The sequence below is a fragment of the Manis pentadactyla genome, chromosome 2, assembly GCF_030020395.1.
Source record: "Manis pentadactyla isolate mManPen7 chromosome 2, mManPen7.hap1, whole genome shotgun sequence".
In the NCBI taxonomy this organism is placed as follows: Eukaryota; Metazoa; Chordata; class Mammalia; order Pholidota; family Manidae; genus Manis; species Manis pentadactyla.
In genome coordinates, this window is record NC_080020.1 from 200,345,972 (window position 1) to 200,372,285 (window position 26,314).

The 26,314-nt window shown below is 40.1% G+C and overlaps 1 protein-coding gene and 1 long non-coding RNA gene across 2 annotated transcripts in view; one reads left to right on the forward strand and one right to left on the reverse strand.

Annotated features, from left to right (window-relative positions):
* Window positions 1-5,870: 5,870 nt before the first annotated feature.
* Window positions 5,871-15,863, reverse strand: LOC118932349 (uncharacterized). Its single transcript, XR_005032730.2, has 3 exons — window positions 15,451-15,863; window positions 15,158-15,293; window positions 5,871-6,086 (listed from the first exon to the last, which is right to left on the reverse strand). It is a non-coding gene; the product is annotated as an uncharacterized LOC118932349 (long non-coding RNA).
* A 293-nt stretch (window positions 15,864-16,156) lies between these two features.
* The window catches only part of LRPPRC (leucine rich pentatricopeptide repeat containing), a 113,187-nt gene continuing 103,029 nt past the window's right edge, over window positions 16,157-26,314 (forward strand). Inside the window, exon 1 of the mRNA XM_036925620.2 lies at window positions 16,157-16,353. Coding sequence (XP_036781515.2) covers window positions 16,205-16,353 — 149 coding nt within the window. The 5' untranslated portion in view covers window positions 16,157-16,204. The remainder of the gene's footprint in view (window positions 16,354-26,314) is intronic.

Sequence of the window (26,314 nt, forward strand, 5' to 3'; positions counted from 1 at the left end):
AATGGTAAGATTTGCCCTCTTCTTAAGGCTGAGTAGTATTCCATTGTGTATATGTACCACACCTTCTTTATCCATTCATCTATCAATGGACATTTAGGTTGCTTCCAATTCTTGGCTATTGTAAATAGTGCTGCGATAAACATAGGGGTGTATTGGTCTTTCTCATACTTGATTGCTGCATTCTTAGGGTAAATTCCTAGGAGTGCAATTCCTGGGTCAAATGGTAAGTCTGTTTTGAGCATTTTGATGTACCTCCATACTGCTTTCCACAATGGTTGAACTAACTTACATTCTCACCAGCAGTGTAGGAGGGTTCCCCTTTCTCCACAGCCTCGCCAACATTTGTTGTTGTTTGTCTTTTGGATGGCAGCCATCCTTACTGGTGTGAGGTGATACCACATTGTAGTTTTAATTTGCATTTCTCTGATAATTAGCGATGTGGAGCATCTTTTCATGTGTCTGTTGGCCATCTGTATTTCTTTTTTGGAGAACTGTCTGTTCACTTGCTCTGCCCATTTTTTAATTGGGTTATTTGTTTTTTGTTTGTTGAGGCGTGTGAGCTCTTTATATATTCTGGACGTCAAGCCTTTATCGGATGTGTCATTTTCAAATATATTCTCCCATACTGTAGGGTTCCTTTTTGTTCTATTGATGGTGTCTTTTGCTGTACAGAAGCTTTTCAGCTTAATATAGTCCGACTTGTTCATTTTTGCTGTTGTTTTCCTTGCCCGGGGAGATATGTTCAAGAAGAGGTCATTCATGTTTATGTCTAAGAGGTTTCTGCCTATGTTTTTATCCAGGAGTTTAATGGTTTCATGACTTACATTCAGGTCTTTGATCCATTTTGAGTTTACTTTTGTATATGGGGTTAGACAATGGTCCAGTTTCATTCTCCTACATGTAGCTGTCCAGTTTTGTCAGCACCATCTGTTGAAGAGAGTGTCATTTTGCCATTGTATGTCCATGGCTCCTTTATCAAATACTAATTGACCATATATCTGGGTTAATGTCTGGATTCTCTAGTCTGTTCCATTGGTCTGTGGCTCTGTTCTTGTGCCAGTACCAAATTGTCTTGATTACTATGGCTTCATAGTAGAGCTTGAAGTTGGGGAGTGAGATCCCCCCTACTTTATTCTTCTTTCTCAGGATTGCTTTGGCTATTCGGGGTCTTTGGTGTTTCCATATGAATTTTTGAATTATTTGTTCCAGTTCATTGAAGAATGTTGCTGGTAGTTTCATAGGGATTGCATCAAATCTGCATATTGCTTGTGGGTTTATCTTATATGGCCTTTATTATGTTGAGGTACTTGCCCTCTATACCCATTTTGTTGAGAGTTTTTATCATGAATGGATGTTGAATTTTGTCGAATGCTTTTTCAGCATCTATGGAGATGATCGTGTGGTTATTGTTCTTCTTTTTGTTTATGTGGTGGATGATGTTGATGGACTTTCGAATGTTTTACCATCCTTGCATCCCTGGGATGAATCCCACTTGGTCATGGTGTATGATCCCTTTGATGTATTTTTGAATTCGGTTTGCTAATATTTTGTTGAGTATTTTTGCATCTACATTCACCAGGGATATTGGTCTGTAATTTTCTTTTTTGGTGGGGTCTTTGCCTGGTTTTGGTATTAGGATGATGTTGGCTTCATAGAATGAGTTTGGGAGTATTTCTTCCTCTTCTATTTTTTTTGAAAACTTTAAGGAGAATGGGTGTTATGTCTTCTCTGTATGTCTGATAAAATTCCAAGGTAAATCCATCTAGCACGGAGATTTTGTTCTTCGGTAGTTTTTTGATGACCGCTTCAATTTCGTTGCTGGTAATTGGTTTGTTTAAATTTTGTGTTTCTTCTCCGTTCAGTCTTGGAAGGTTTTATTTTTCTAGGAAGTTGTCCATTTCTTCTAGGTTTTCCAGCTTGTTAGCATATAGGTTTTCATAGTATTCTCTAATAATTCTTTGTATTTCTGTGGGGTCCATCATGATTTTTCCTTTCTTATTTCTGATTCTGTTGATGTGTGTTGACTCTCCTTTTCTCTTAATCAGTCTGGCTAGAGGCTTACCTATTTTGTTATTTTCTCGAAGAACCAGCTCTTGGTTTCATTGATTTTTTCTATTGTTTTATTCTTCTCAATTTTATTTATTTCTTCTCTGATCTTTATTATGTTCCTCCTTTTGCTGACTTTCAGCCTCATTTCTTCTTCTTTTTCCAATTTCGATAATTGTGACTTCAGACTATTCCATTGGGATTGTTCTTCCTTTTTTAAATATGCTTGGATTGCTATATACTTTCCTGTTAAGACTGCTTTCAGTGTGTCCCACAGAAGTTGGAGCTTTATATTGTTGTTGTCATTTGTTTCCATATATTGCTTGATCTCTATTTTAATTTGGTTGTTGATCCATTGATTACTTAGGAGCATGTTGTTAAGCCTCCATGTGTTTGTGGGCCTTTTTGCTTTCATCATACAATTTAGTTCTAGTTTTATACCTTTGTGGTCTAAGAAGTTTGTTGGTAGAATTTCAATCTTTTTGAATTTACAGGCTCTTTTTGTGGCCTAGCATGTGGTCTATTCTGGAGAATGTTCCATGTGCACTTGAGAAGAATGTGTATCCTGTTGCTTTTGGGTGTAGAGTTCTATAGATGTCTATTAGGTCCATCTGTTCTAGTGTGTTGTTCAGTGCCTCTGTGTCCCTCTTGCCTCAGCTTCTTTGTATTCCTCTTCTCTAATTTCTATTTCATTTACCATCTCTTCTACTTCATGTAATCTGCATTTAAATCCCTGCATTGTATGTTTCATTTCAGATACAGTATTTTTCAAAGTTTTTTCCTCTTTCTTGAATTCTTTCCTGAGGTCTTGAATATTTTTCTGTAGCTCCGTAAGCATGTTTATGATTTTTATTTTGAATTCTCTTTCAGGAAGATTGCTGAGTTCAGTTTCACTTGGCCCTCTTTCTCATGTTTGTGGGAGTTTGGTTTGAACCAGGCTCCTTTGACATTTCATGTTTGTCGGTAGCACCCTCTTGTGCCCAGAAGCTCTACTCTCTGGAGCTCCTCAGCCCCTGGAGTGATGGCAGGGGTTGCAGATGAGTGGCACTGGTACCTACCAGGAGGAAAGAGCTCTTTCCTGCTTCTCGGCTGCCGTTCATGCCTTCACTGCCAGGGCCAGTGGGCTGAACACACAGAGAGAAGCCTCTGTGCCAAGCACTTGTAGCTGCCATAGGCAGGGCTGCCATCTGGCTGGCCTGATGCAATGGCAGGGGAAGCCAGTTTGTGAGCCAGTGCCAGCCTGGAGGAAGGAGCAGCAGGTTGTGTATCATGCTGGGGGGCATTGGAGCTGTGTTGCCAGCCAGGGGATGGAGCGCCTGAAGCTCCTGAAAGTTTGCAACCTGCTGGGCTAAAAGCCCCCGGACAATTTTGTCCACCTGTTCTTTCTCCTGAGCAGCATGCTCTGTGCGAACCTTGCTCCTTTTGCAGGCCTCTTGCTGTTTGGAAGTCTCTCAGAGTTCCCACCTTTCTTTTGTCCCAGAGCAGCCAGTTCTGGGTACCTGTTCTCCACAAGCAGCTGGAATCTCAGTCTCTCTGAATATTCTGCCTGTCTTAGTTTTCCAACCCCGCTAATATCCAGAGTAGCTGTAATGTAGGTTTGTGCTCCCAGAGCAGGTCTCCAGGGCTGGTTGTTCAGCCGTCCTAGGCCTCCGCCCCCTCCCTGCTCCACTTCTCTTCCTCTTGCTGGTGAGCTGGGGTGGAGGAAGGGCTTGGGCCTTGCTGGATCACAGCTTTGGTACTTTACCTTTTCCGTGAGGTCTGCTCTTTTCCCCAGATGTAGGCAGTCTGTTGCAGCATTCTTTCCTGTTGTTCTTTAAGGATTCATGGTATTTGCTCTATTTTCAGATTTTATGTGGTTTTGGGAGGAGGTTTCTGTCTCACCTCTCACCCTGCCATCTTTAAGCAAATTAGAGTATATCTGATTTTTAAAAATTCAGTTATCCTTGACTTGTTCCCTTTTGTTGAAACTGTGGGATGCAGCTTGGTAATAATTTAATCTTTTAGCATTTTCAGTGCATTTTTTAAAAGTGTGATGAAGTTATATTCAACAAAATGATAAAATAAATGATGATGAGGACATAGAGAATGAATCAAAACATTTAAATAAGAAAAAAGAATCAACACTCATTCATGTTTTAGAGGAGACATACCATTAAAGACTTAAACCTAAAACTAGAGAGAGAATGATGATCCTATCCAAACTCAACTTGTATTAAGTTGGGGTTTTTTCTAGTGTAACTAGCTTAAGTACAAAGCTAATTTACTGGCTCATGTCACTGGGATGTCCAGTGGTAAGTCTGGTTTCAATCACAACTGGATATAGAAATGCCAATGAAGTCATCAGTCTTGTCTCCAGCTCTTGGCTCTGCTGCACTATGAGTTGTTCCCGTTCTCTCCTACCACACACAAGTGTTTTCACAGGGCAGGGAGAATGGCCACGAGCAATAACTGATTCACATTTTCATGGCTGCTGACTAGTATAAGATAATGAGATAATTAAAAGTGAAAGTATTTTTCAACCCTTTGAGAGACACAAGCTAAAACAAAAATTCCACATTACTTATTACTCCAATAAAATTAAACACATTTTTTAGTCCCTTAAAAACAAAACACTTCAGTTAACCAAGAAATTTAAGAGACTCATGTCACATTTTAGGAATTAATAATGACTGTTAATATAGTTCCTAAAGTTTATGATCATCTATTAGAAGGATTATAATTGTTTTCCACCTTGAAGGGACTGAGTGGTACAGTACATTGAAATGTCAATTATATCTGACTACTATTCTGTATTGATTTATCCAGACACAATATGCCCTATGGGAAAAACATAAGCTTTCAACCTTCACACATGGTAACACTGGGAAAATATCAGCAACAACTCATTGTTGCCAGTACTGGTTACTTTCTTACAGCAAATGACTCTGCATCTGTCTTCCTGGTTTGTGTGCTTATGAAATAATTACTGTTTGACAGAAGTGTTGCTAAAGGGTGTAACAATGACAAACTGGACCTCCCCTTACAATGAGGATCTTGGGGCTGTGTGCAACTAAAGGTCTGAGAAGAATTATTTTTTGAATAATTGGGTTACATATGTGAATAAATTTAGATATTAAAAATGTAGGCACAGATGGAAGAAGCCCTTGAATCATTAGACAAGTTGCCTTAAGAGAAAATATAATCAAAGCTAAATATTAAATCTGCTGCTTAAAATATGTTAAGGTTTTTAAGCAAAACAGGCTTTTAAACTCAAGGCAATCAGTTGGTACTTTGCTCACACTATTTTGAATGTATTTGTGTGAAACCTGGAGGGGATTCCCGAAAGGATGACAAACAATTGTGAATGATCAGTTCTATTTCCTGATACTTTGTGATTCATCATAAAGAGTTAAGAGACCAAAAAAAGTTTAAATGACCAAAGTAAAATGAGATTAATGATCACTGTCCTGCAAATTGCCCATTCAGGGTGTTGAATACAATACTTTCAGCTCAGAATTTTGAAGATAAATTTTTTTTAACTTTGTTCTTAAGTGATAATCTTTGTCTTAGATTGTAATGGCTACAATCTCAGATATTTCATGCCTCATGCAAAATGATTTAGTAACAACAGCAAGTTTTGACGTCTGAACAACTATTTGCTGCAGAAGTCAATGGATCATGTCATTCCCTGTCCATGTGAATGGACAAGTCGCCAGCTCTCCGAGTACAGCCTGGTACATTTGTCTACCTGGTGCTGTTTACTTTGCATCTATACTCATATGACTGAGCACAGTGTTTTTCAAACTCCAAGTCATGCTGTATTAATGAGTAGTGAAATACAAACCAGCGTTTAAGGTCTTTTTCTTTATGATCATTTAAAAACATACACAAAGTAGAGCAAATAGTAAAATGAACTCCCATACACCCATCATTCAGATTCAACAATTATCAAGATATTGTCACGTTCGCTTCTTATATCCTTTTGTTCTTTTATTCTTTGGGGAAGTATCTTAAAGAAAATGCCAGGCAGCATGTGAACTTCTACATATGCCAGCATGTATCTCTAAAGAGATATATTTTTTTGCATAACCACAAAGCCCATTATCACACCTAGAAAAATTAACAAGGATTCTTGGTACTGTGCATTATACCTCAAGTATCTAAAAAATGTCTTCTTACAACTAGTTTATCTGAATGAAGACCAATCAGCATTAAAAAAAAAATGAAATAGACTCAGTAATTCCACTTCCAGGAATTTACCTGAAGAAAAAAATGGCATTATTTACAATGGCCAAGATACGGAAGCAACCAAATTGTCCATCAATAGATGAATGGATAAAGATGAGGTAGTACATATACACAATGAAATATTATTCAGCGATAAAAAAGAAAGAAATCCTGCTATTTGCAGCAAAATGGATGGACCTAGAGGCTATTAGGCTCAGTGAAATAAGCCAGTCAGAGAAAGACAAGTACCATATGATTTCCCTTATGTGTGGAATCTAAGAACAAAGCAAAACAAAATAGTAGTAAACTCATAGACACTGAGAAGTGACTGGTGGTTGGGACGGCTGGGTGAAATAAGTGAAGGGGATAAAGAGGTACAAAATCTTAATCATAATATAAATTAGTCATAGGGATGAAAAGCACAGCATAGAGAATATACTCAATAGATCTGTAACATCCTTCTACTAGACAGTAACTACAGTAGTTGGGATGAGCATTTAATAACATAGATATTGTCCAATCACTATACTGTATGCTTGAAACCAATATAATAATGTTTCAGCTATATTTCAATAAAAAACATTTTTTAAATGGAACAGATTAGTAAATATCCAAGGTCATCACATGTAGTAGTAAGACTCATTTTTGTTTTATGAAATTTCTTTTTGTATGTGTGTATATTTGTGTCATTTATAAAATGTATCTTTTTTTTTTTTACCATTGTTCAGTCACGGAAGTGTGAAAGCTACTGGTCTAGCAACCCTCTCTTTTACTTGATGGGCTAGATGCTGACTTCGTGTTCAAAAATATTTTGCACAGTTTAAAGAGAGATGTACAGGAAAATCTGTATCATTGCTCTTGCTGTTCCCTCTGCCTAGAACTCCCCTCAATACTGTCTACTATTTCACATCTTACCTAGCTTCTTAGGGCTGAAATGTCATTCCCACTGAGGAAACGTTTTCTGTTTTCCTGCCCAGCTGTCACTTGGTTTGCCTCTTTTTCACTGCACACATTGCACTGCATTATGTAAGGATTACCTATATACAATATGTGTTTTATCCTACTTTATAAATTATAAACTCATCAAGTGTAGCATGCAGAACTTCTTTGCTTGGACATGTCACTTGCCCTGTGCTTTGCTTACTCTCAGCACTTAACAATTGAATAAACTGAGATAGGAATTTGAGACTCTAGGTGTTGGTGTCAAAAATCAGACCCCAAGGAGAGACTGGAGAAGAACCCAAACTCATAAGGTTTAGACTTAATCATGAAAACCAACAAAAATAATAGTGGCTACATTTTTTTTCAAAGCTTCCTCACGGAAGCACTGAACAACACAGTAGAGCAGATGGCCCTAATAGACATCTATAGAACTCTACATCCAAAAGCAAAAGGATAAACATTCTTCTCAAGTGCACATGGAACATTCTCCAGAATAGACCACATACTAGGCCACAAAAATAGCCTCAGAAAATTCCAAAAGATTGAAATCCTACCAACTTTTCAGACCACAAAGGCATAAAACTAGAAATAAACTGTACAAAGAAAGCAAAGAGGCTCACAAACACATGGAGGCTTAACAACACGCTCCTAAATAATCGATGGATCAATGACCAAATCAAAATGGAGATCCAGCAATATATGGAAACAAATGACAACAACACTAAGCCCCAACTTCTGTGGGACACAGCAAAAGCAGTCTTAAGAGGAAAGTATATAGCAATCCAAGCATATTTGAAAAAGGAAGAGCAATCCCAAATGAATGGTCTAATGTCACAATTATCGAAATTGGAAAAAGAAGAACAAATGAGGCCTAAGGTCAGCAGAAGGAGGGACATAATAAACATCAGAGAAGAAATAAATAAAATTGAGAAGAATAAAACAATAGCAAAAATCAATGAAACCAAGAGCTGGTTCTTCGAGAAAATAAACAAAATAGATAAGCCTCTAGCCAGACTTATTAAGAAGAAAAGAGAGTCAACACAAATCAACAGTATCAGAAACGAGAAAGGAAAAATCACGACGGACCCCACAGAAATACAAAGAATTATTAGAGAGTACTATGAAAACCTATATGCTAACAAGCTGGGAAACCTAGGAGAAAAGGACAACTTCTTAGAAAAAAACAACCTTCCAAGATTGACCCAGGAAGAAACAGAAAATCTAAACAGACCAAGTACCAGCAACGAAATTGAAGCGGTAATCAAAAAACTACCAAAGAACAAAACCCCCGGGCCAGATGGATTTACCTCAGAATTTTATCAGACATACAGGGAATACATAATACCCAATCTCCTTGAAGTTTTCCAAAAAAACGAGGAGGAGGGGATACTCCCAAACTCATTCTATGAAGCTAACATCACCCTAATACCAAAACCAGGAAAAGACCCCACCAAAAAAGAAAACTACAGACCAATATCCCTGATGAACGTAGATGCAAAAATACTCAACAAAATATTAGCAAACCGAATTCAAAAATACATCAAAAGGATCATACACCATGACCAAGTGGGATTCATCCCAGGGATGCAAGGATGGTACAACATTCGAAAGTCCATCAACATCATCCACCACATCAACAAAAAGAAAGACAAAAACCACATGATCATCTCCATAGATGCTGAAAAAGCATTTGACAAAGGTCAACATCCATTCATGATAAAAACTCTCAGCAAAATGGGAATACAGGGCAAGTACCTCAACATAATAAAGGCCATCTATGATAAACCCACAGCCAACATTATATTGAACAGCGAGAAGCTGAAAGCATTTACTCTGAGATCGGGAACTAGACAGGGATGCCCACTCTCTCCACTGTAAAGAAGAAGTTAAACTGTCACTATTTGCAGATGACATGATACTGTACATAAAAAACCCTAAAGACTCCACCCCAAAACTACTAGAACTGATATCGGAATACAGCAAAGTTGCAGGATACAAAATCAACACACAGAAATCTGTGGCTTTCCTATATACTAACAATGAACCAACAGAAAGAGAAATCAGGAAAACAACTCCATTCACAATTGCATCAAAAAAGATAAAATACCTAGGAATAAACCTAACCAAAGAAGTGAAAGACTTATACTCTGAAAACTACAAGTCACTCTTAAGATAAATTAAAGGGGACACTAACAGATGGAAACTCATCCCGTGCTCGTGGCTAGGAAGAATTAATATCGTCAAAATGGCCATCCTGCCCAAAGCAATATACAGATTTGATGCAATCCCTATGAAACTACCAGCAACGTTCTTCAATGAACTGGAACAAATAATTCAAAAATTCATATGGAAACACAAAGACCCCCAATAGCTAAAGCAATCCTGAGAAGGAAGAATAAAGCGGGAGGGATCTCACTCCCCAACTTCAAGCTCTACTATGAAGCCATAGTAATCAAGACAATTTGGTACTGGCAGAAGAGCAGAGCCACAGACCAATGGAACAGACTAGAGAATCCAGACATTAACCCAGACATATATGGTCAATTAATATTTGATAAAGGAGCCATGGACATACAATGGCGAAATGACAGTCTCTTCAACAGGTGGTGCTGGCAAAACTGGACAGCTACATGTAGGAGAATGAAACTGGACCATTGTCTAACCCCATATACAAAAGTAAACTCAAAATGGATCAAAGACCTGAATGTAAGCCATGAAACTATTAAACTCTTGGAAGAAAACATAGGCAAAAATCTCTTAGACATAAACATGAGTGACCTCTTCTTGAACATATCTCCCCGGGCAAGGAAAACAACAGCAAAAATGAGTAAGTGGAACTATATTAAGCTGAAAAGCTTCTGTACAGCAAAAGACACCATCAATAGAACAAAAAGGAACCCTACAGTATGGGAGAATATATTTGAAAATGACACATCCGATAAAGGCTTGACGTCCAGAATATATAAAGAGCTCACACGCCTCAACAAACAAAAAACAAATAACCCAATTAAAAAATGGGCAGAGGAACTGAACAGACAGTTCTCCAAAAAAGAAATACAGCTGGCCAACGGACACATGAAAAGATGCTCCACATCGCTAATTATCAGAGAAATGCAAATTAAAACTACAATGAGGTATCACCTCACACCAGTAAGGATGGCTGCCATCCAAAAGACAAACAACAACAAATGTTGGCGAGGCTGTGGAGAAAGGGGAACCCTCCTACACTGCTGGTGGGAATGTAAGTTAGTTCAACCATTGTGGAAAGCAGTATGGAGGTACATCAAAATGCTCAAAACAGACTTACCATTTGACCCAGGAATTACACTCCTAGGAATTTACCCTAAGAATGCAGCAATCAAGTATGAGAAAGATCAGTGCACCCCTATGTTTATCGCAGCACTATTTACAATAGCCAAGAATTGGAAGCAACCTAAATGTCCATCGACAGATGAGTGGATAAAGAAGGTGTGGTACATATACACAATGGAATACTACTCAGCTATAAGAAAAGGGCAAATCCAATCATTTGCAGCAACATGGATGGAGCTGGAGGGTATTATGCTCAGTGAAACAAGCCAAGCGGAGAAAGAGAAATACCAAATGATTTCACTTATCTGTGGAATATAAGAACAAAGGAAAAACTGAAGGTACAAAACAGCACCAGAATCACAGAACTCAAGATTGGACTAATAGGTACCAAAGGGAAAGGGACTGGGGAGGATGGGTGGGTAGGGAGGGATAAGTGGGGGGGAGAAGTAGGGGGGTATTAAGATTAACATGCATGGGGGGGTAGGAGAAAAGGGAGGGCTGTACAACACAGAGAAGGCAAGTAGTGATTCTACAACATTTTGCTATGCTGATGGACAGTGACTGTAAAGGGGTTTATAGGGGAGACGTGGTATAGGGGAGAGCCTAGTAAACATAATATTCGTCATGTAAGTGTAGATTAGTGATACCAAAAACAAAACAAAACAAAACAAAACAAAACAAAAAAGGGCAGTTCCTGTGTGGTAACCTCCAATGAGTTCTACACAAGGGTACAAAGGGCATATAAAAGTGTAGGCAAAGGGTCTGTTTGCGTTTATACAGAAGATCAAAGCCTAATTGGGCTACCCCGAAAATGAACTAAGATACCATATGAAAGAGAACTTCCAACATCAGCACTCTCTGTAAGACTCATGCCAGAAGATGAGCATCAAAAAACCCCAACAAAGATCCACGCACTGCTACAGCTGTAGATGCACTCATCCCACCAGCACCTGGACTTGCCATGGGAATGAAGGAGATATATAAGCTGGCCTGTGCATACAGTAAAACAACAAATTTGACTGGATCTATACTGTTGGAACTCAACCAAGAATTAGGAGAAGTGCAAATTGTAGCGCTCCAAAATCTTACAACTACAGACTATTTACTGTTAAAAGAACATAAGGGATGTGAACATTTCCCAGGAATGGGTTGTTTTAATTTGTCTGATTTTTCTCAGACTGTTCAAGTTCAGTTGGACAATATCCACCATATCATAGATAAGTTTTCACAAATGCCTAAGGTGCCTAACTGGTTTTCTTGGTTTCACTGGAGATGGCTGATAATTACAGATATGCTTTGGTTATGTAACTATACTCCTATTATGTTAATGTGTGTGCGCAATTTAAGTAGTAGCTCAAAACCTATACATGCTGCAGTTACTCTACAAGAAGATATGTCAAAGAAATAATCAATCTTCCCATATTTTCTTCCGCCTGCTACTTCTATAGCTTTTATTCTTCCTTCCTAATTACAACCCTTAAATAGAATTCGTGCCTCATATCAAATTTACCGAGTATCATAATTCTTCCAAGTGGTAAAGATACCTCAAGACAAATGCTGGGCATAGAAGCTACAGGGCATAAATATGCAAAGAAATAAAAAGCTAACCATTTCAAACAATAAGGCTTCTCTCTCACTTACCAACTTTACATTTCCCTGTATGGCCCCGGAAGATGACTGGTTAGCCAGAGACGGGTAAGATTCCTCAAGGGAGGAACAACCTAAGACAGGCACAGTCGCAGGGGGGCCATCAGGTGAGAAATTGGGGATCAACAGAGGTGAGGCTTAGAACCTCACCCCCCCGTTCTGAGAGAAATCTTCTGCATATGTGGATGTTTTATTGCCCTGGTCTAGCTTGGATGAACACATAGTCTACAGGCACACACCTGATCATCTACATTTGCTCTCTTACAACACTAAACTATGTTTTCTACCTTTATCTTGTATCTACCTACCACTTCAGCATTTTATTAAAAATAATAATAATAAAGAGAGAAATGTGGTATCCACATATAAATCAAGTATAAAAACCAAATGAGTATTCATATTTGAACTGTTTATAGTTCATAATGCATGAGCAAAACCGAAAGTTTCTGTGATGACTGCCCTTGTACTGTTCACTATGTAACTTATCATTATGTAAGAATTTGTTCTCCATGTAAGAACTTGTTTGTTATGCCTCAGAAGATTGGAGACTGAAGAAAATTAGGCTTGGGGTGGATTAATGATTGTGCATTGAGCATTGACTCCCCTATACAGAATTTTATTGTTGTTAACAACCATTTGATCAATAAATATGAGAGATGCCCTCACAAAAAAAAAAAAAAGGACAGACTTCCAATTGTAAAATAAATAAGTAACCGGGATGTAATGTATAGCATAAGGAATATAGTCAAGATATTGTAACAGCTTGGTAGGGTGATAGCTGGAACCTAGAATTATGTATATAAATGTTTTATCACTGTGTTGTACACTTGAAACTAATGTAATATAATACTGTGCGTCAACTACCCTTCAATAAAAAATAATTATCTAAAAAAAAAAATCTTATTAAACTCATATGTGTGCTTCTAAAAAAAAAAAAAAAGATTCCTATGTGCTTGGTACTGGAAGTACTTATTTTACCCAATATTCCCCCAAAAATTCTGAGAGTAAGGAGTAGGTATCACCACTTTCACACATACGGAAACCAAACAGTTAAGTACTTTGGCAAAGTAGCATCTAAGCTGTCCTTCCCAATAGGATTCGAGGTTCAGAGGCTAATCCATTCACTGAGATAGGGAGCCCCTAATTTTCTAACCAACATCTTGACTCTATTTTATAGTTTAGAATAACCTAAAGGAGAAACCAGGGATGATCAGCCTGGACTTCTTTTCCTTTTTGTCACAGCTTCTGGAGCCTAAAGAAATCTGAGAAGAACTTGGGAACTCCCTACTGCAGCACGGTCCAATAGAATTGTCCACAATGAAGGAAGTGTTTTCTGTCTGTGCTGCCCAGTATGGTAGCTATTAGCCACTGGAGGCTATTGACTTGAAATGTCGTTAATCACCGAGGAACTGAATTTTAAAAATTTAATTAAACTTAAATAATTACATATGGATAATTCCCATCAGCATCAAACATGCTGTTATTTCTTCCATCTTACAAAAATTAACCTCCCTTGACTATACACCCTTCTATGATACCACCCCATTTCTCTGCCCTCTCCTTGACAGTATATTCAACAAAAGGTTTGTCTACACTCCCTATCTCCATATCCCCTTCCTGCGCAGACTCTTAAACTCAACTTCAGTCAATCTTTTGCCTTAACATGTCACCAAAGTCTCTTCCGAGCATCACCTCATGGACCTTCGAGTTGCCAAATCCTATAGTCAGTGTTGAGAGCTCATTTTACTAGAACTAACAGCAGCAGTTTATGTGGTTGATAATTACCTCTTCGAAAGACTTCCCTCTCTCAGTTCCTCAGGACCTCACTACTCGCTCTCAGTTCTCTTCCTACATCTCTGGCTATTCTTGCTCACTTTCCTGTGCTGGATTTTCATTTTGCACCCTATAAATATCGAAATGTCACAAACCTCAGTCCTCGGACCTCACCGCTTGTCTATCTATATTTTCTTCTAGATGGTATCATCCATTTCCATGGCTTCAAATACTATGTATGGGCTATAGACTTCTAAATGTATCTCTATCTCTGAACTCCAGACTATATGTTAAACAGCCAACCCCTTTACTCAGACTTGACCACTGGATGTCTAACAGGCACTTTAAGCTTAATACTCCAGAAGATCATTTTTGATTTCACCTTTCAAATCTGCTTTCCTTCAACCTTCCCCATTTTAATCAGCACCATCTCCATCTTTCCAATTGCACAGGCCAAAAATCTTGGAGTCATCCTTGACTTATTTCCCAGTCAATCCATCAGTAAATCCTCCTGGTTCTACTAATTAAGAGTACGAACCTGACTTTCTCATGACCTCACCTACCACACCCCTAGTCCAAGCTACTACCATCTCTAGTCTGGATTATTGCAAAAGCTTCCTCACTGGTCTCCCTACTTTGATTTACCTTTATCCCCTTAAAATCACCTCTCCAAACAGCAACCAGAGTGATCCTTTAAAAACACAAATGTATTCATATTACAGCAACACACCAAACTTTGCAGTGGTTTCCCATATCCTGAATAAAAATCAAAGTTCTTACAGCGGTCTCTAATACCCTGCATGATCTAGCCCCAGCTACCTCAGATCTCCAGGCCCACCTTCCCTCCTCTCCCTGCCTTGCTCTTTATTTTCACCCAGAGGGTCTTCCTTAGTGTTCTTCAAAGGGACTAAATATGCCACCCTCAATTCCTTTACCCTGATCTATTTTACATCACAGTTCTTACCTGTCAACCCAAACTAAACTTTGGAACACTGAATCAGAGTTCAGACTTGGTTTTGCATCTTCATCTCAAGTAGTGCCTGGCACTGAACATGTGTTCAATAAATCAGTGTTGTATGAGTGAATAATTATATTCCTAATGCCTAGTAATATAACTCACAGTAATACTCATTTTGGATCTCATTTTCTACATCTCCCAAAGGAGAGATGTGCTAGGTGATCTCAAAATACACATTTATTCAGTAAACATTTAACGCAACCTACTGTGTACCTGGCACTGGGTAGGTTCTTCTGATACAAAAGGAGGTCACAGTCCCAGCTCTCAAGGAGCTCAATGTTCAGAAGGACAAACAGCCAAACAGGAAGTTACCACGGAGGGCTACCAGAGGAAACTTCTGAGCGTTCACCTGGAAATGGGTAGGACACAGCTCGGTAAAGAGGAAGTGGAAGCTTGTTCCCGGCTGCCCACCTGCGCACGGGGAACACTCACAATCTATAAACCCTTTGAAGGCAAGGGCCTCCCGTTTTATTCCCAAATTTGGCTCCAGACTCTTATTGTCTTACCTTCAATGCTGGTGCATTTACTGAAGGAAGAGGCGGGATGGGAACTGGAGAAGATAATGAACTCAGTTCTAGCTTTAAAACTATACGACCTTTGTTAGAATCCACCTATTTCATAAAGCGAGTCACTGCTTATGGACTTAGGGTTGGACCTATGTATTCCTGTACATTGTCTCCGGGCCCCAATAATACAAACACATCGTATTTAAGCCTGAAGGCTCCTAGCACCGTGCAAAGGTCCTCAACGTCTTTTCTGGCCCAGGTTTCTGAGAGCTACAGCGCACTCCTATCAGCGCGCGGCAACTTGGACACTGAGCAGGAAGCGCGGACCAGAACCGCGCACCGCAGAGCCGTCCCTCTGGGACCGTCACGGTCGGCCCTTCTGCAGTTTCCGGGTATTCTTGCTAGTCGGCCCCCTCAAGCCCCTGCGCTAACTGGGAGGAGTCGACCTCTTCCGACTCTACCAATTGAAAAATTTAGGGGTGGAGTGACTGAACATGCTGAGATGAAGGATATAAGAAGGAAAGAGAAGCTTCCTTAAATAGTAAATCAAGACATAAACTTATTTAAGCCTGTCATGGGTCTTATATTTCCTTATAAATGTAGGTTTTTCCATCTTCCAAGCGAAAACAACACTTGTCTCCCCCTATACCCGGGGCGCCCCACCTTTGGTCTCTCCCGCGCCGGGCGACCCCGCAGTCACGTGCTCCTCCTGTTCTTCTCGCGGAACGTGCATCCCGTGTGGGGAACCCGAGCCATGGCAGCCCTGCTGAGACCCGCTTGCTGGCTCCTCCGAGCCGGGGCGGCCCCGCGCCTCCCGCTCTCCCTGCGCCTCTGCGCCGGCGGCCTGGGCCGGCCGCCCGCCGCCCGCTTTCTGCTTGCTTCTCGCGCCGGGCAGGTCCCCGGGTGAGTGTTCGGGCACATCCGTCAGCCCGCCCGCAGCGTGGGGTGTCCCTGGAGGTCGTTGACGCTGGCGAGGGCAGGGGTCCCGCCTGTGCCTTCTCCATGCCCTCTTTGCTGCTCCAGGGCCAGCCGTCCAGGGACCTCAGACCACACTCCCCACCAGGGGTTTTCGGGTGACAGCGTTGGTCATCTTCAGAAGGTCATGGCCGTGTGAGCATGGCTTGCTTCCGGCTAGGATCCTGCCTTCGCAGCCTGGAATTGGGTCCTGCCCTCGGGCTGCTGAAGGCCTATGACACTAAGGGGGGCTTTGAAGGCTGCTGTGAGGGTCAGTGGTACTCTTCTGATTTATGATTGTCCGGCTTGAGTGCTGTCCCACGTGCGATCCTTAGTGGTAGTACGTAGCCAGCTAAGACATAGATTTTGAAAGCATTATTTTTGTGAGGTGGATCGGTTGGAAATTGTGGGTGAGCTAGGGATAGCTTAGAAATGGACGTTTAATTATCAGTTTGGACTTTTGCCTGCATTTTCCTGAGTGGAGTTTTCCTCCCAATATTTACGAGGTGTGGCAGGGAATTGTCGCTGTAAGCCCTCCAAGTATCAACGAATGAATAAGTGAACACACGCAGGGCACTCCATGGGATTTAGGGATGCAAAGGCAAGTTAAAGGTTTCAGTGCGTTTCAAATACGTGAATAAATGCCCTTATGGATTGAGGTTTATCAGGAGATAGGTTTGATATAGACTTTGGTGGGGGAATAAGAAAACTTGATGAAAGTATTAATTTGAGTAGTATTCTGATCACCTGAGAGGGGAAGATGGACGCTGAGTTTTTAGAATTGGAGAAAAACTGATTTTTGAAAGGCAGTGTTTGTAAATGTACTTTCCGAAACAGCATAAGGACTAAAAGCTTAAAATAAGGAATAGGCCAGGCTGGACTGCAGGCTCATCTATTTATTTGTATTATGCCATTGGACAGCTTACATTTCCAGGCCTCAGTTTTCTTAGTTATAAGAAGGGAGTGGTAATCGTTTTGATAGTACTGCATGAGATTATCTGTATAAGCACCTTTGGGTGGGGTACCTAGTAAGTGCTTTATTAGTTAATAGGAATAGTAACAACTATAATTGCATGGGTCTTTGTTGCTCAGCCTGGAAACCTACTCTCTGCATAAAGTTATAGGAAGGAAATGTTTTATGACTTCTTAACAAGTTAGTTATAAATCTTTGGAATGCAGCCTCCTTGTAACTTGCAGCCTGCCTGGATTTTCTCAGGAGGCTTGAACTTTAATCTTCGGAAATTATGCCTCTGTCTTTGAAGAACTACATCTGTTGGCTTTGAGAGTTTCTTTTGGGAAAGTTGTGCCAATTACTCTTTTATTTTTCCAGTCCTTAACGTCCCTGTGAGGCCAGAGGAGGGTCAGTGTTATTGTTCACTTTCACTGTTGTGTTTGAAGAGAGTAATAGAGGGAACACAATCTAGTAGGAAGCATATTGGTTTAGGTGTTTGTCAAACCTGAGTTCTGTTCACTTGCTGCATTATCTTCACTTCCTTGATCCTCAGTTTCATTATCTGTAAAGTAGAGGTAACTTTTGTAAAACTGATCTCTTGTCATTTAGGACTCAACTGCTGTTTCTTCTAAAAAACTACCTTTTTTTTAGTTTTATCAAGATGTCTCACTTGTCTGGTATTATCTGTTCTCAGTTTCCTTAGTAGAGAAAGTGAGTTACATGAGAGCAAGATTTTGTCTCGCTTACCACTGTGTGTCCACTCATAACAGGCAACATAGAAGTATTTGTTCCATTTTTCTTTTGGACTTTGAACACTCTTTCTACACAGTCTCCCGTCCCACAGCCCATAAGCATGCCCAGGTCCTTCCCACTTGAAAAACCAAACCTTTGCCAGGACTCTGGACTTAGTCTAGATGCTTCCCAGTCTCTCCTGTCTGTACTTCTGTCTCCTTCATTTCCTCACTTCACATTCACTCTTCACCCACTGTAGTCACTACTTCAAAGCCATCATTGTATTACTAATTTTTTGTTGTATATTTTTAAGTTAAGAAACTCATGTGCCTTGTGGAACAGTTGTAAAACATGGGGGAAAGCAGAAAACTAAAAATCACCCTTAATTCTATCACCCAGAAAGAGCCAAAATACATGTATGTGTATCTCCTGATCTTTTATGTATGTGTGAGATACAAGTTTATTTAATTTTTCCAAGGGACCTCTGAATTACCAAGTCCACTTGTAAGGGCTTGACCTCTGACATGTTTCTCTCTCCCATTTCCCCCTTCATGAGACCCTTTTCTTGGCATTGACGACATGTTCTTGATTATCTTTAGGATTTTTCTCGCTTGCTTTGTGCTTCCTTTAACCTCCATTCTCTCCTGAATCGTGATGTCTTTGGGGATCTTGTCCTTAGTCCTTACATTTTTTTACTTTTTTTCATTCTCTTTGGGTGACCTCTTCCATTTTCAGGGCATCAGTTTTTACTTGTCTATCTGATGCTGACATTATTTCTCCTCCTGGATGTAGACTATCTACTAGTTACCTCCTTTGGTTCAACCACAGGTACTTCAAACCCATCACATCTTAAATTGGACTCATCTTTCCTCACGTCTGTTCCTCATGTATTCCTCGTTTCAGTGAAAGATGTTATTTCTATCTGTTTCCTGGAGATCTCTCATTTATATTTCATTGATATTTCCAGGACTCTACACTCCCCTTTACATACTGATTGCACAAGTGATTAAGTTCTGTTAGATCTACTTCATCTGGAATGAATCCCCTCTTCTTGGAACCATCACATCATTCCCTAGTTTCCCTTATAATTTGATTATAAAATTTTCCTACTTAAATTAACCATTGTGGTGGCTCACATTAGTCCCCAGGTAAGGTGCTTCATGATTTGAAGATGGTTCTGGAGCCTCACTTAGGAGTTCCTTTCTGTAGCGTCCTGTATTCTAGCCATGCCAAACTACTACTTTGAAGTCCTCTACAGCTGGGCTTCTGAAACTATAATGAGCATAAGAATTCTCTGGGGATCTTGTTGAGTTATAGATTCTCATTTTAGGACTAAGCTGGGGACTTCTGCCTAGGGGATTTCTAACAAGCCCCCAGCTGATAAATACTTACTGAGGCTGCTGGTCTGCAGGCAACTAGGGCTCTGATGGGCCATGTTGCACATCTCCCTGCCTTTGTGTGTGATGTTTGGTTTTGGGATGTGTCTCCCTTTTTCTGTACTCAAGTGTCTTCTCTGTTAAATCTTTCTTGACTGCTTCTCCCATTTGACTGCTCCCTTCTTGTGCTTTCCCTCAGATCCTGATCACTAAGGCATCCGTTAACATGATCACGTGTACCCACCAGCACTCCACACCTGGCTCTAATTTCCTTGGAGGCAGGGACTTTGTCTCTTTTTGCCTCTCCTGGTGTCTAACTTTGTGGCACATGGTAGGTGTCAAATATTTGTTGGGTAAATTAATGAAAATCTTAGACAGTAAGCAAGGAATATTAGGAGATGCAAGGAGTTTGAAGGGGCACTTAGCCTGTTCACGTAGTGCAGTGAATCCACAAATTCACCCTGATCTTGTTTTCCAGCAATGTCCTGTCTGAGAAGGACAGGTGAGTATTATTGAGTGAGACTATTATAATTTATTAATCTTTTCAGAATTGAAGCACCAAAATGATATACTTTTCTTTTATATCCTTTAGTCTTTCTCTTCATTTTCCCATTTCAGCACTTTTTTCCTTTTTTTAAGCAAATTATTTTCTTAAAAACTAGCTTTTACCCTGTCCGCTCTGGGGAGATTGAGGAACAGACACTTGCTTTCTCACACACTCTTTTTTTCTTACACTTTTGGGTCAGAGGTTACTTATTTATTTCTTGTGCGAATTTTTAGAATAATGCTTGTGTACTTGTGATGAAAGATAAGCTGTGAGCTAAATCAGTTTGGAAGTAGATCTAGATTGATGATTGGTGTGGAGGTAAAGATCACATATTGCACTATGACACAATGAGTGACTTCCTAAGTTGGAAGGAAAGAAGACTTTCCCATATTTATCTGTCATTGAATTAAAAAGTTTTATCAGTAGATACTAAGAGTTGGTCTGGGACCTGAGTTGCAGTTCAGCCTCTGCCCCCTGTGAATATAAATTTATCAGTTGCAGAGGCTTATGATAGGCATGTGTACAACTATTATATATGTGCTGTCCATAAGAGAGAAACATAACACAGTGGTATTTCAGACAGAAGAGCTATCACATTTGTTCTTTGGTAGGGGATCACCTACCTTGAGTTTAAGAGGAAAAGGGTGTTCCTGGGGAAGAGAACACCATGAAGAGACTAGAGCCTGTCCTTTTATCCTGTGTCTATGGTGGAAGTTGATACTACAAAGGCCAATATTATGAAGCTACCCAGGTTGATTAGAAAATTGGGCTTTTCCTGGTTGCAGGCCCTGAAGGGTTTAGAGAGGTTCAAGTCTTGACAAAGTTCACATAGACTATAGGAGGATGGAGGCTAGGAGTGGACAGACCAGTTAGGAAGAACATTGATACTGCAGATTAGGGCCAGTAGGGCCTGGACTAGGTGGTACAGAACTAAAGAAAAGATACTTTTCTTCTTGAGAGAGTGTGGGTGTGCAGGCAGTGGGTGAGGAGGATGTTAGAATTAGAAACAGCGAATTTGGAAATGAGAATAAACAATAGTATCTTTAGATCTTTACCATTTTCAAGCTGTGTTTGTATGAGTACATCACATAAACATTTCATTTTCTGTGGGTTGATAATACAGATTAGGAAACTGAGGCTTAGAAGGGTGAAGTAATTTCTCTGGAGCTTCTTGGGACTCACCTGCAGATACTGTGATTCCCAGTATCTGACATGTTTGAGTATGTTGTATTTTAGGTGCTGGAGGAATTATTTATGGACATAGATATATTTTTTAAAAAGGCAGTATGATACATTATGTATTCAGGAATTGAAGACTATCACAAGTAAGTAAGCACATGATGAGATCTTAGAATGTACATTCTGGAAGGGATCTTTAGAATAATCTAATCCCTTCCACTCTCACTTTATAGATTTTAAAGTGAATCTTGGCTCCAATCACATTATAGGTCCCAACCTGGTTAACTAAATCTTCATCACTTCCTCTCACAGCAGAGACAAAGGAGACATCCCTTTGGCCTGGAGGAGCCTGAGATGGAGGGGACATCTGGATAGATGGAAAGAAATGGCATTGGTGTTTCAAGCCAGCAAACTGTTACCAAGTATAGAGGGTTGCAGATGGCTTTTCTAATCTAAAATTCTGTGATTTACCATAATGTGTATAGCTGTGTTTGGGGAACAGCTTACCTGGCAAGACTTTGGAGAATTGAGGTCTTGCAAAATAGTTCGGGGAGAAGGTCCATTGTGACATCTTTACAAAAGGTTTTGTAAAAGATCAATCAATAGATATTTATTGAGTACCTTTTATAGTAAGACTACTTGTTGAGCACTGTGGTGTTAGGCATCTTATGTTGTTTTTCTAACGTGATCTTTACAAGGTTGATATTTTTCTTCATATGAAGTAACTAATGCTCAGAAAGATCAAGTACCTCTCAGAGTCACGTAGGTGTTAAATAGCATAGCTGGGATTTAAATAAGCCTTTTAAAATAAGTCTTGTGCTTTCTGCTCTTATATTTTAAAAAGAATACACTGTCGTAAGTATGTAGTTAGTATTTATACGCTTACTTTGCTGGGTCCTTTATGTACACTTTTGAACATTTGTGTACTGCCTTCAGATTTTTTGCCAAATCTGAATACTACATAAACTATATTTAATGTTTCTCTTTACATTGGTTTTAGGCTTAGTTGACATTTTTATAACTTAATTTTTGTCTTAAGCAAGAATGTTAGTAAAATAAAGATTTTGATGCAGTTGTTATTTTTAAATATTTATTAAAATAAATAAAACTGCTGAAAGAGAAAAATCTTTGGATAAGTGCTGTCTAAAATCATCCTGCCTAGCAGCAGTGCAGTATTTGGGGAAACACTCCATTATCTTACTTAATCTTTGTGACATTCTTGTGAGGTAAATGCTGTACCTCCCAGATTTTACAGGTTTAGAGTTGGAGTAGCTTATCCACAGTCACATGTCTTATAAATGGCAGAGTCTGTAGGACCCAAGGCCACCATCTGAGGGTTTGTGTCTTCTACCATGCTATGGAGCCTTCTGTTTTTGTCTCTAAGATTGTGCTTGTCAAGTGTTTATGAAAATGATACATGATAGGGTAAGATTAAAGTAAGCCTCTCTAGGGCACTTTTACATGAAATTTTCCTTATTACGTGGAAGTGAGAGTTAGCAAATTTTATTGGTGAGATTTGTTGCCTGGAATTTGCAGTTAAATCCAGTCTGGGCCTTGGTGACATTTCTTTTCCATCTCCACTGCCCATTCTGGTCTCAGCTTCCATCAGTCTTTTACCTTGACTACCGCCACAGCCTCCTAAATGGTATCTCTATTTTAATTCTTGCTGCCCTCTACTTTGTTCTCCACCCAGCAGCCAGACTAATCTTCTCAAAACAAATCATGCCACAACCTCCGCTTTATAAACCTTCAGTAGGTTCTGATACAAGTCTGTTCCTGGAGTAGAATCTGTGCCTAGAATAAATTCCGGACCCCTTACCTTCAAAACCCTTCATGATCTCGCCCGGTCTTCCTCTCCAACTTCATCCTGTGTGCTGCTCACTTGCTTTGCCTGCTGACTGTTCTACCTTTCCTGGAATACTCATCTCCTGTCTATATGGCTGGTCCTTTTCACCCTTAGCTAAAAAATCTGTGTCATCTTCCTTGAATATTTTATTCAAAGTAGAACCCTGCTATTATACTTTCATTTGAGTCCATTGTTACTTCTGTCACAGTACTTAACAAAACTCTTCTTTTTTTTTTTTTTTTGATTTAACTGATTTGTTATCAGAATCACTCACTACGTAAATAGAAGGGCTCATCCTAGCCCAGTGCCTTACATGTAGAAGGTGCTCAGTAAGCTTTTTTGAATTAATAAATGAAAGCATTTAAGTTTGTTGTGATAAAGGAAAAGAACAACTACAGAGTCTTAAAGAGGGAATGATACAAAGGTGGTTTTGAGGGTAATTGATCTGGCAGTTGTGTGAAGAAAAGCTGAAGCCTAAGAAACTAATTAGGGGTTTGGTGCAAAAATCCATGCTTGGAAGTAAAGAGATATCTGAGGACTCCACAGATGGGGTATAAAGGGTGAGAGGGATTGAGCAATAAAATGATTATCCTAAGATTTTCAGCTTGAGGGAACAATGTAATGGTGTTGTAGTCGTTAGCCATGGAGAACTTTGAAAGGAGTACCAACCAGTTTTAGGAGGAGCCATTATCTGAGTGTTTAACATGTTGAAACTAAAGTGGAATATATAAAATACACAAAAAGAATTACATACCATGACTGAATTGGGATTACTTCAGGGATGCAAGGCTGGCTCAACAATTGAAAATCAATTGATGTAAACAACCGTATCAAGGAGGAGCCAAGATGGCAGCATGAGTAGAGCAGTGGAAATCTCCTCCCAAAACCACATATATCTATGAAAATATAACAAAGACAACTCTTCCTAGAATAAAGACCAGAGGACACAGGAGAACATCCAGACCACATCCACACCTGCGAGAACCCAGTGCCTTGTAAAGAGGGTAAGATACAAGCCTCAGCCCGGCGGGACCCGAGCGCCCCTCCCCCCAGCTCCCGGATGGAGAAGAGTAGGCAGAGCGGGAGGGAGACGGAGCCCAGGACCGTTGAACACCCAGCCCCAGCCATCCGGGCCAGAGCGCAGACACAGTGCGTGCGCGGGGCCCTGGATACTAGGGAAACAGGGTAGCAAGAACGGTGAGCTGGTGCCAGAGGACGTAAGAAAAGCGAGTGGCCTTTTTTTTTTTTTGCTGTTTTGTTTTGGCGAGTGCTTTTTGGAAGTCTTAAAGGGATAGGGACCCCAATACTAGGGAAACAGGGCAGCAAGACTGGTGAGCAGATGCCTGAGGCTGGTGCCAGAGAATAAGAAAAACGAGCGGCCATTTTTAATTTATTTTTTAATTAAAATAATTTTTTTTTTTTTGTGGTCATTGTTTTGTTTTGGGGGGTGCTTTTTGGAAATCTTAAAGGGGTAGGGCGGGACACTTAATCCAGAGGTAGGGAATCTGGGGATCTCTGGGCACCCTAATCCCCTGGGCTGCAGGGAGCAGGGAGGCCCCTTACTGAGATAAATAGCCTCCCGGCCGCTCCCCCTCCAACTCGACTCCACCACTTTGGAGTAGCTGCCCGAACCAAGCCACGCCCACAGCAACAGCGGAGATGAACTCCATAGCATCCGGGCAGGAAGCAGAAACCCTGTCTGCACGCAGCTGCCCAACACAAGCCACTAGAGGTCGCTGTTCTCCCAGGAAAGGAGGGCCACAAACCAACAAGAAGGGAAGTTCTTCGAGCCGTCACTCGATCCAGCTCTGCAAACTATTCCTATCACCATGAAAAGGCAAAACTACAGGCAGACAAAGATCACAGAGACAACACCAGAGAAGGAGACAGACCTAACCAGTCTTCCTGATGAAGAATTCAAAATAAAAATCATAAACATACTGACAGAGATGCAGAGAAATATGCAAGAGATGTGGGATGAAGTCCGGAGGGAGATCACAGATGCCAGAAAGGAGATTACAGAAATGAAACAAACACTGGAAGGGTTTATAAGCAGAATGGATAGGATGCAAGAGGCCATTGATGGAATTGAAACCAGAGAACAGGAACACATAGAAGCTGACATAGAGAGAGATAAACGGATCTACAGGAATGAAACAATATTAAGAGAACTGTGTGACCAATCCAAAAGTAACAATATCCGTATTATAGGGGTACCAGAAGAAGAAGAGAGAGGAAAAGGGATGGAAAGTATCTTGGAAGAAATAATTGCTGAAAACTTCCCCAAACTGGGGGAGGAAATAATCGAACAGACCATGGAAATACACAGAACCCCCAACAGAAAGGATCCAAGAAGGACAACAACAAGACACATAATAATTAAAATGGCAAAGATCAAGGACAAGGAAAGAGTTTTAAAGGCAGCTAGAGAGAAAAAGGTCACCTATAAAGGAAAACCCATCAGACTAACATCAGACTTCTCAACAGAAACTCTACAGGCCAGAAGAGAATGGCATGATATACTTAATGCAATGAAACACAAGGGCCTTGAACCAAGGATACTGTATCCAGCACGACTATCATTCAAATATGACGGTGGGATTAAACAATTCCCAGACAAACAAAAGCTGAGGGAATTTGCTTCCCACAAACCACCTCTACAGGACATCTTACAGGGACTGCTCTAGATGGGAGCACTCCTAGAAAGAGCACAGAACAAAACACCCAACATATGAAGAATGGAGGAGGAGGAATAAGAAGGGAGAGAAGAAAAGAATCTCCAGACAGTGTATATAACAGCTCAATAATCGAGCTAAGTTAGGCTGTAAGATACTAAAGAGGCTAACCTTGAACCTTTCGTATCCACGAATTTAAAGCCTGCAATGGCAATAAGTACATATCTTTCAATAGTCACCCTAAATGTTAATGGACTGAATGCACCAATCAAAAGACACAGAGTAATAGAATGGATAAAAAAGCAAGACCCATCTATATGCTGCTTACAAGAAACGCACCTCAACCCCAAAGACATGTACAGACTAAAAGTCAAGGGATGGAAAAACATATTTCAGGCAAACAACAGCGAGAAGAAAGCAGTGGTTGCAGTAGTAATATCAGACAAAATAGACTTCAAAACAAAGAAAGTAACAAGAGATAAAGAAGGACACTACATAATGATAAAGGGCTCAGTCCAACAAGAGGATATAACCATTCTAAATATATATGCACCCAACACAGGAGCACCAGCATATGTGAAACAAATACTAATAGAACTAAAG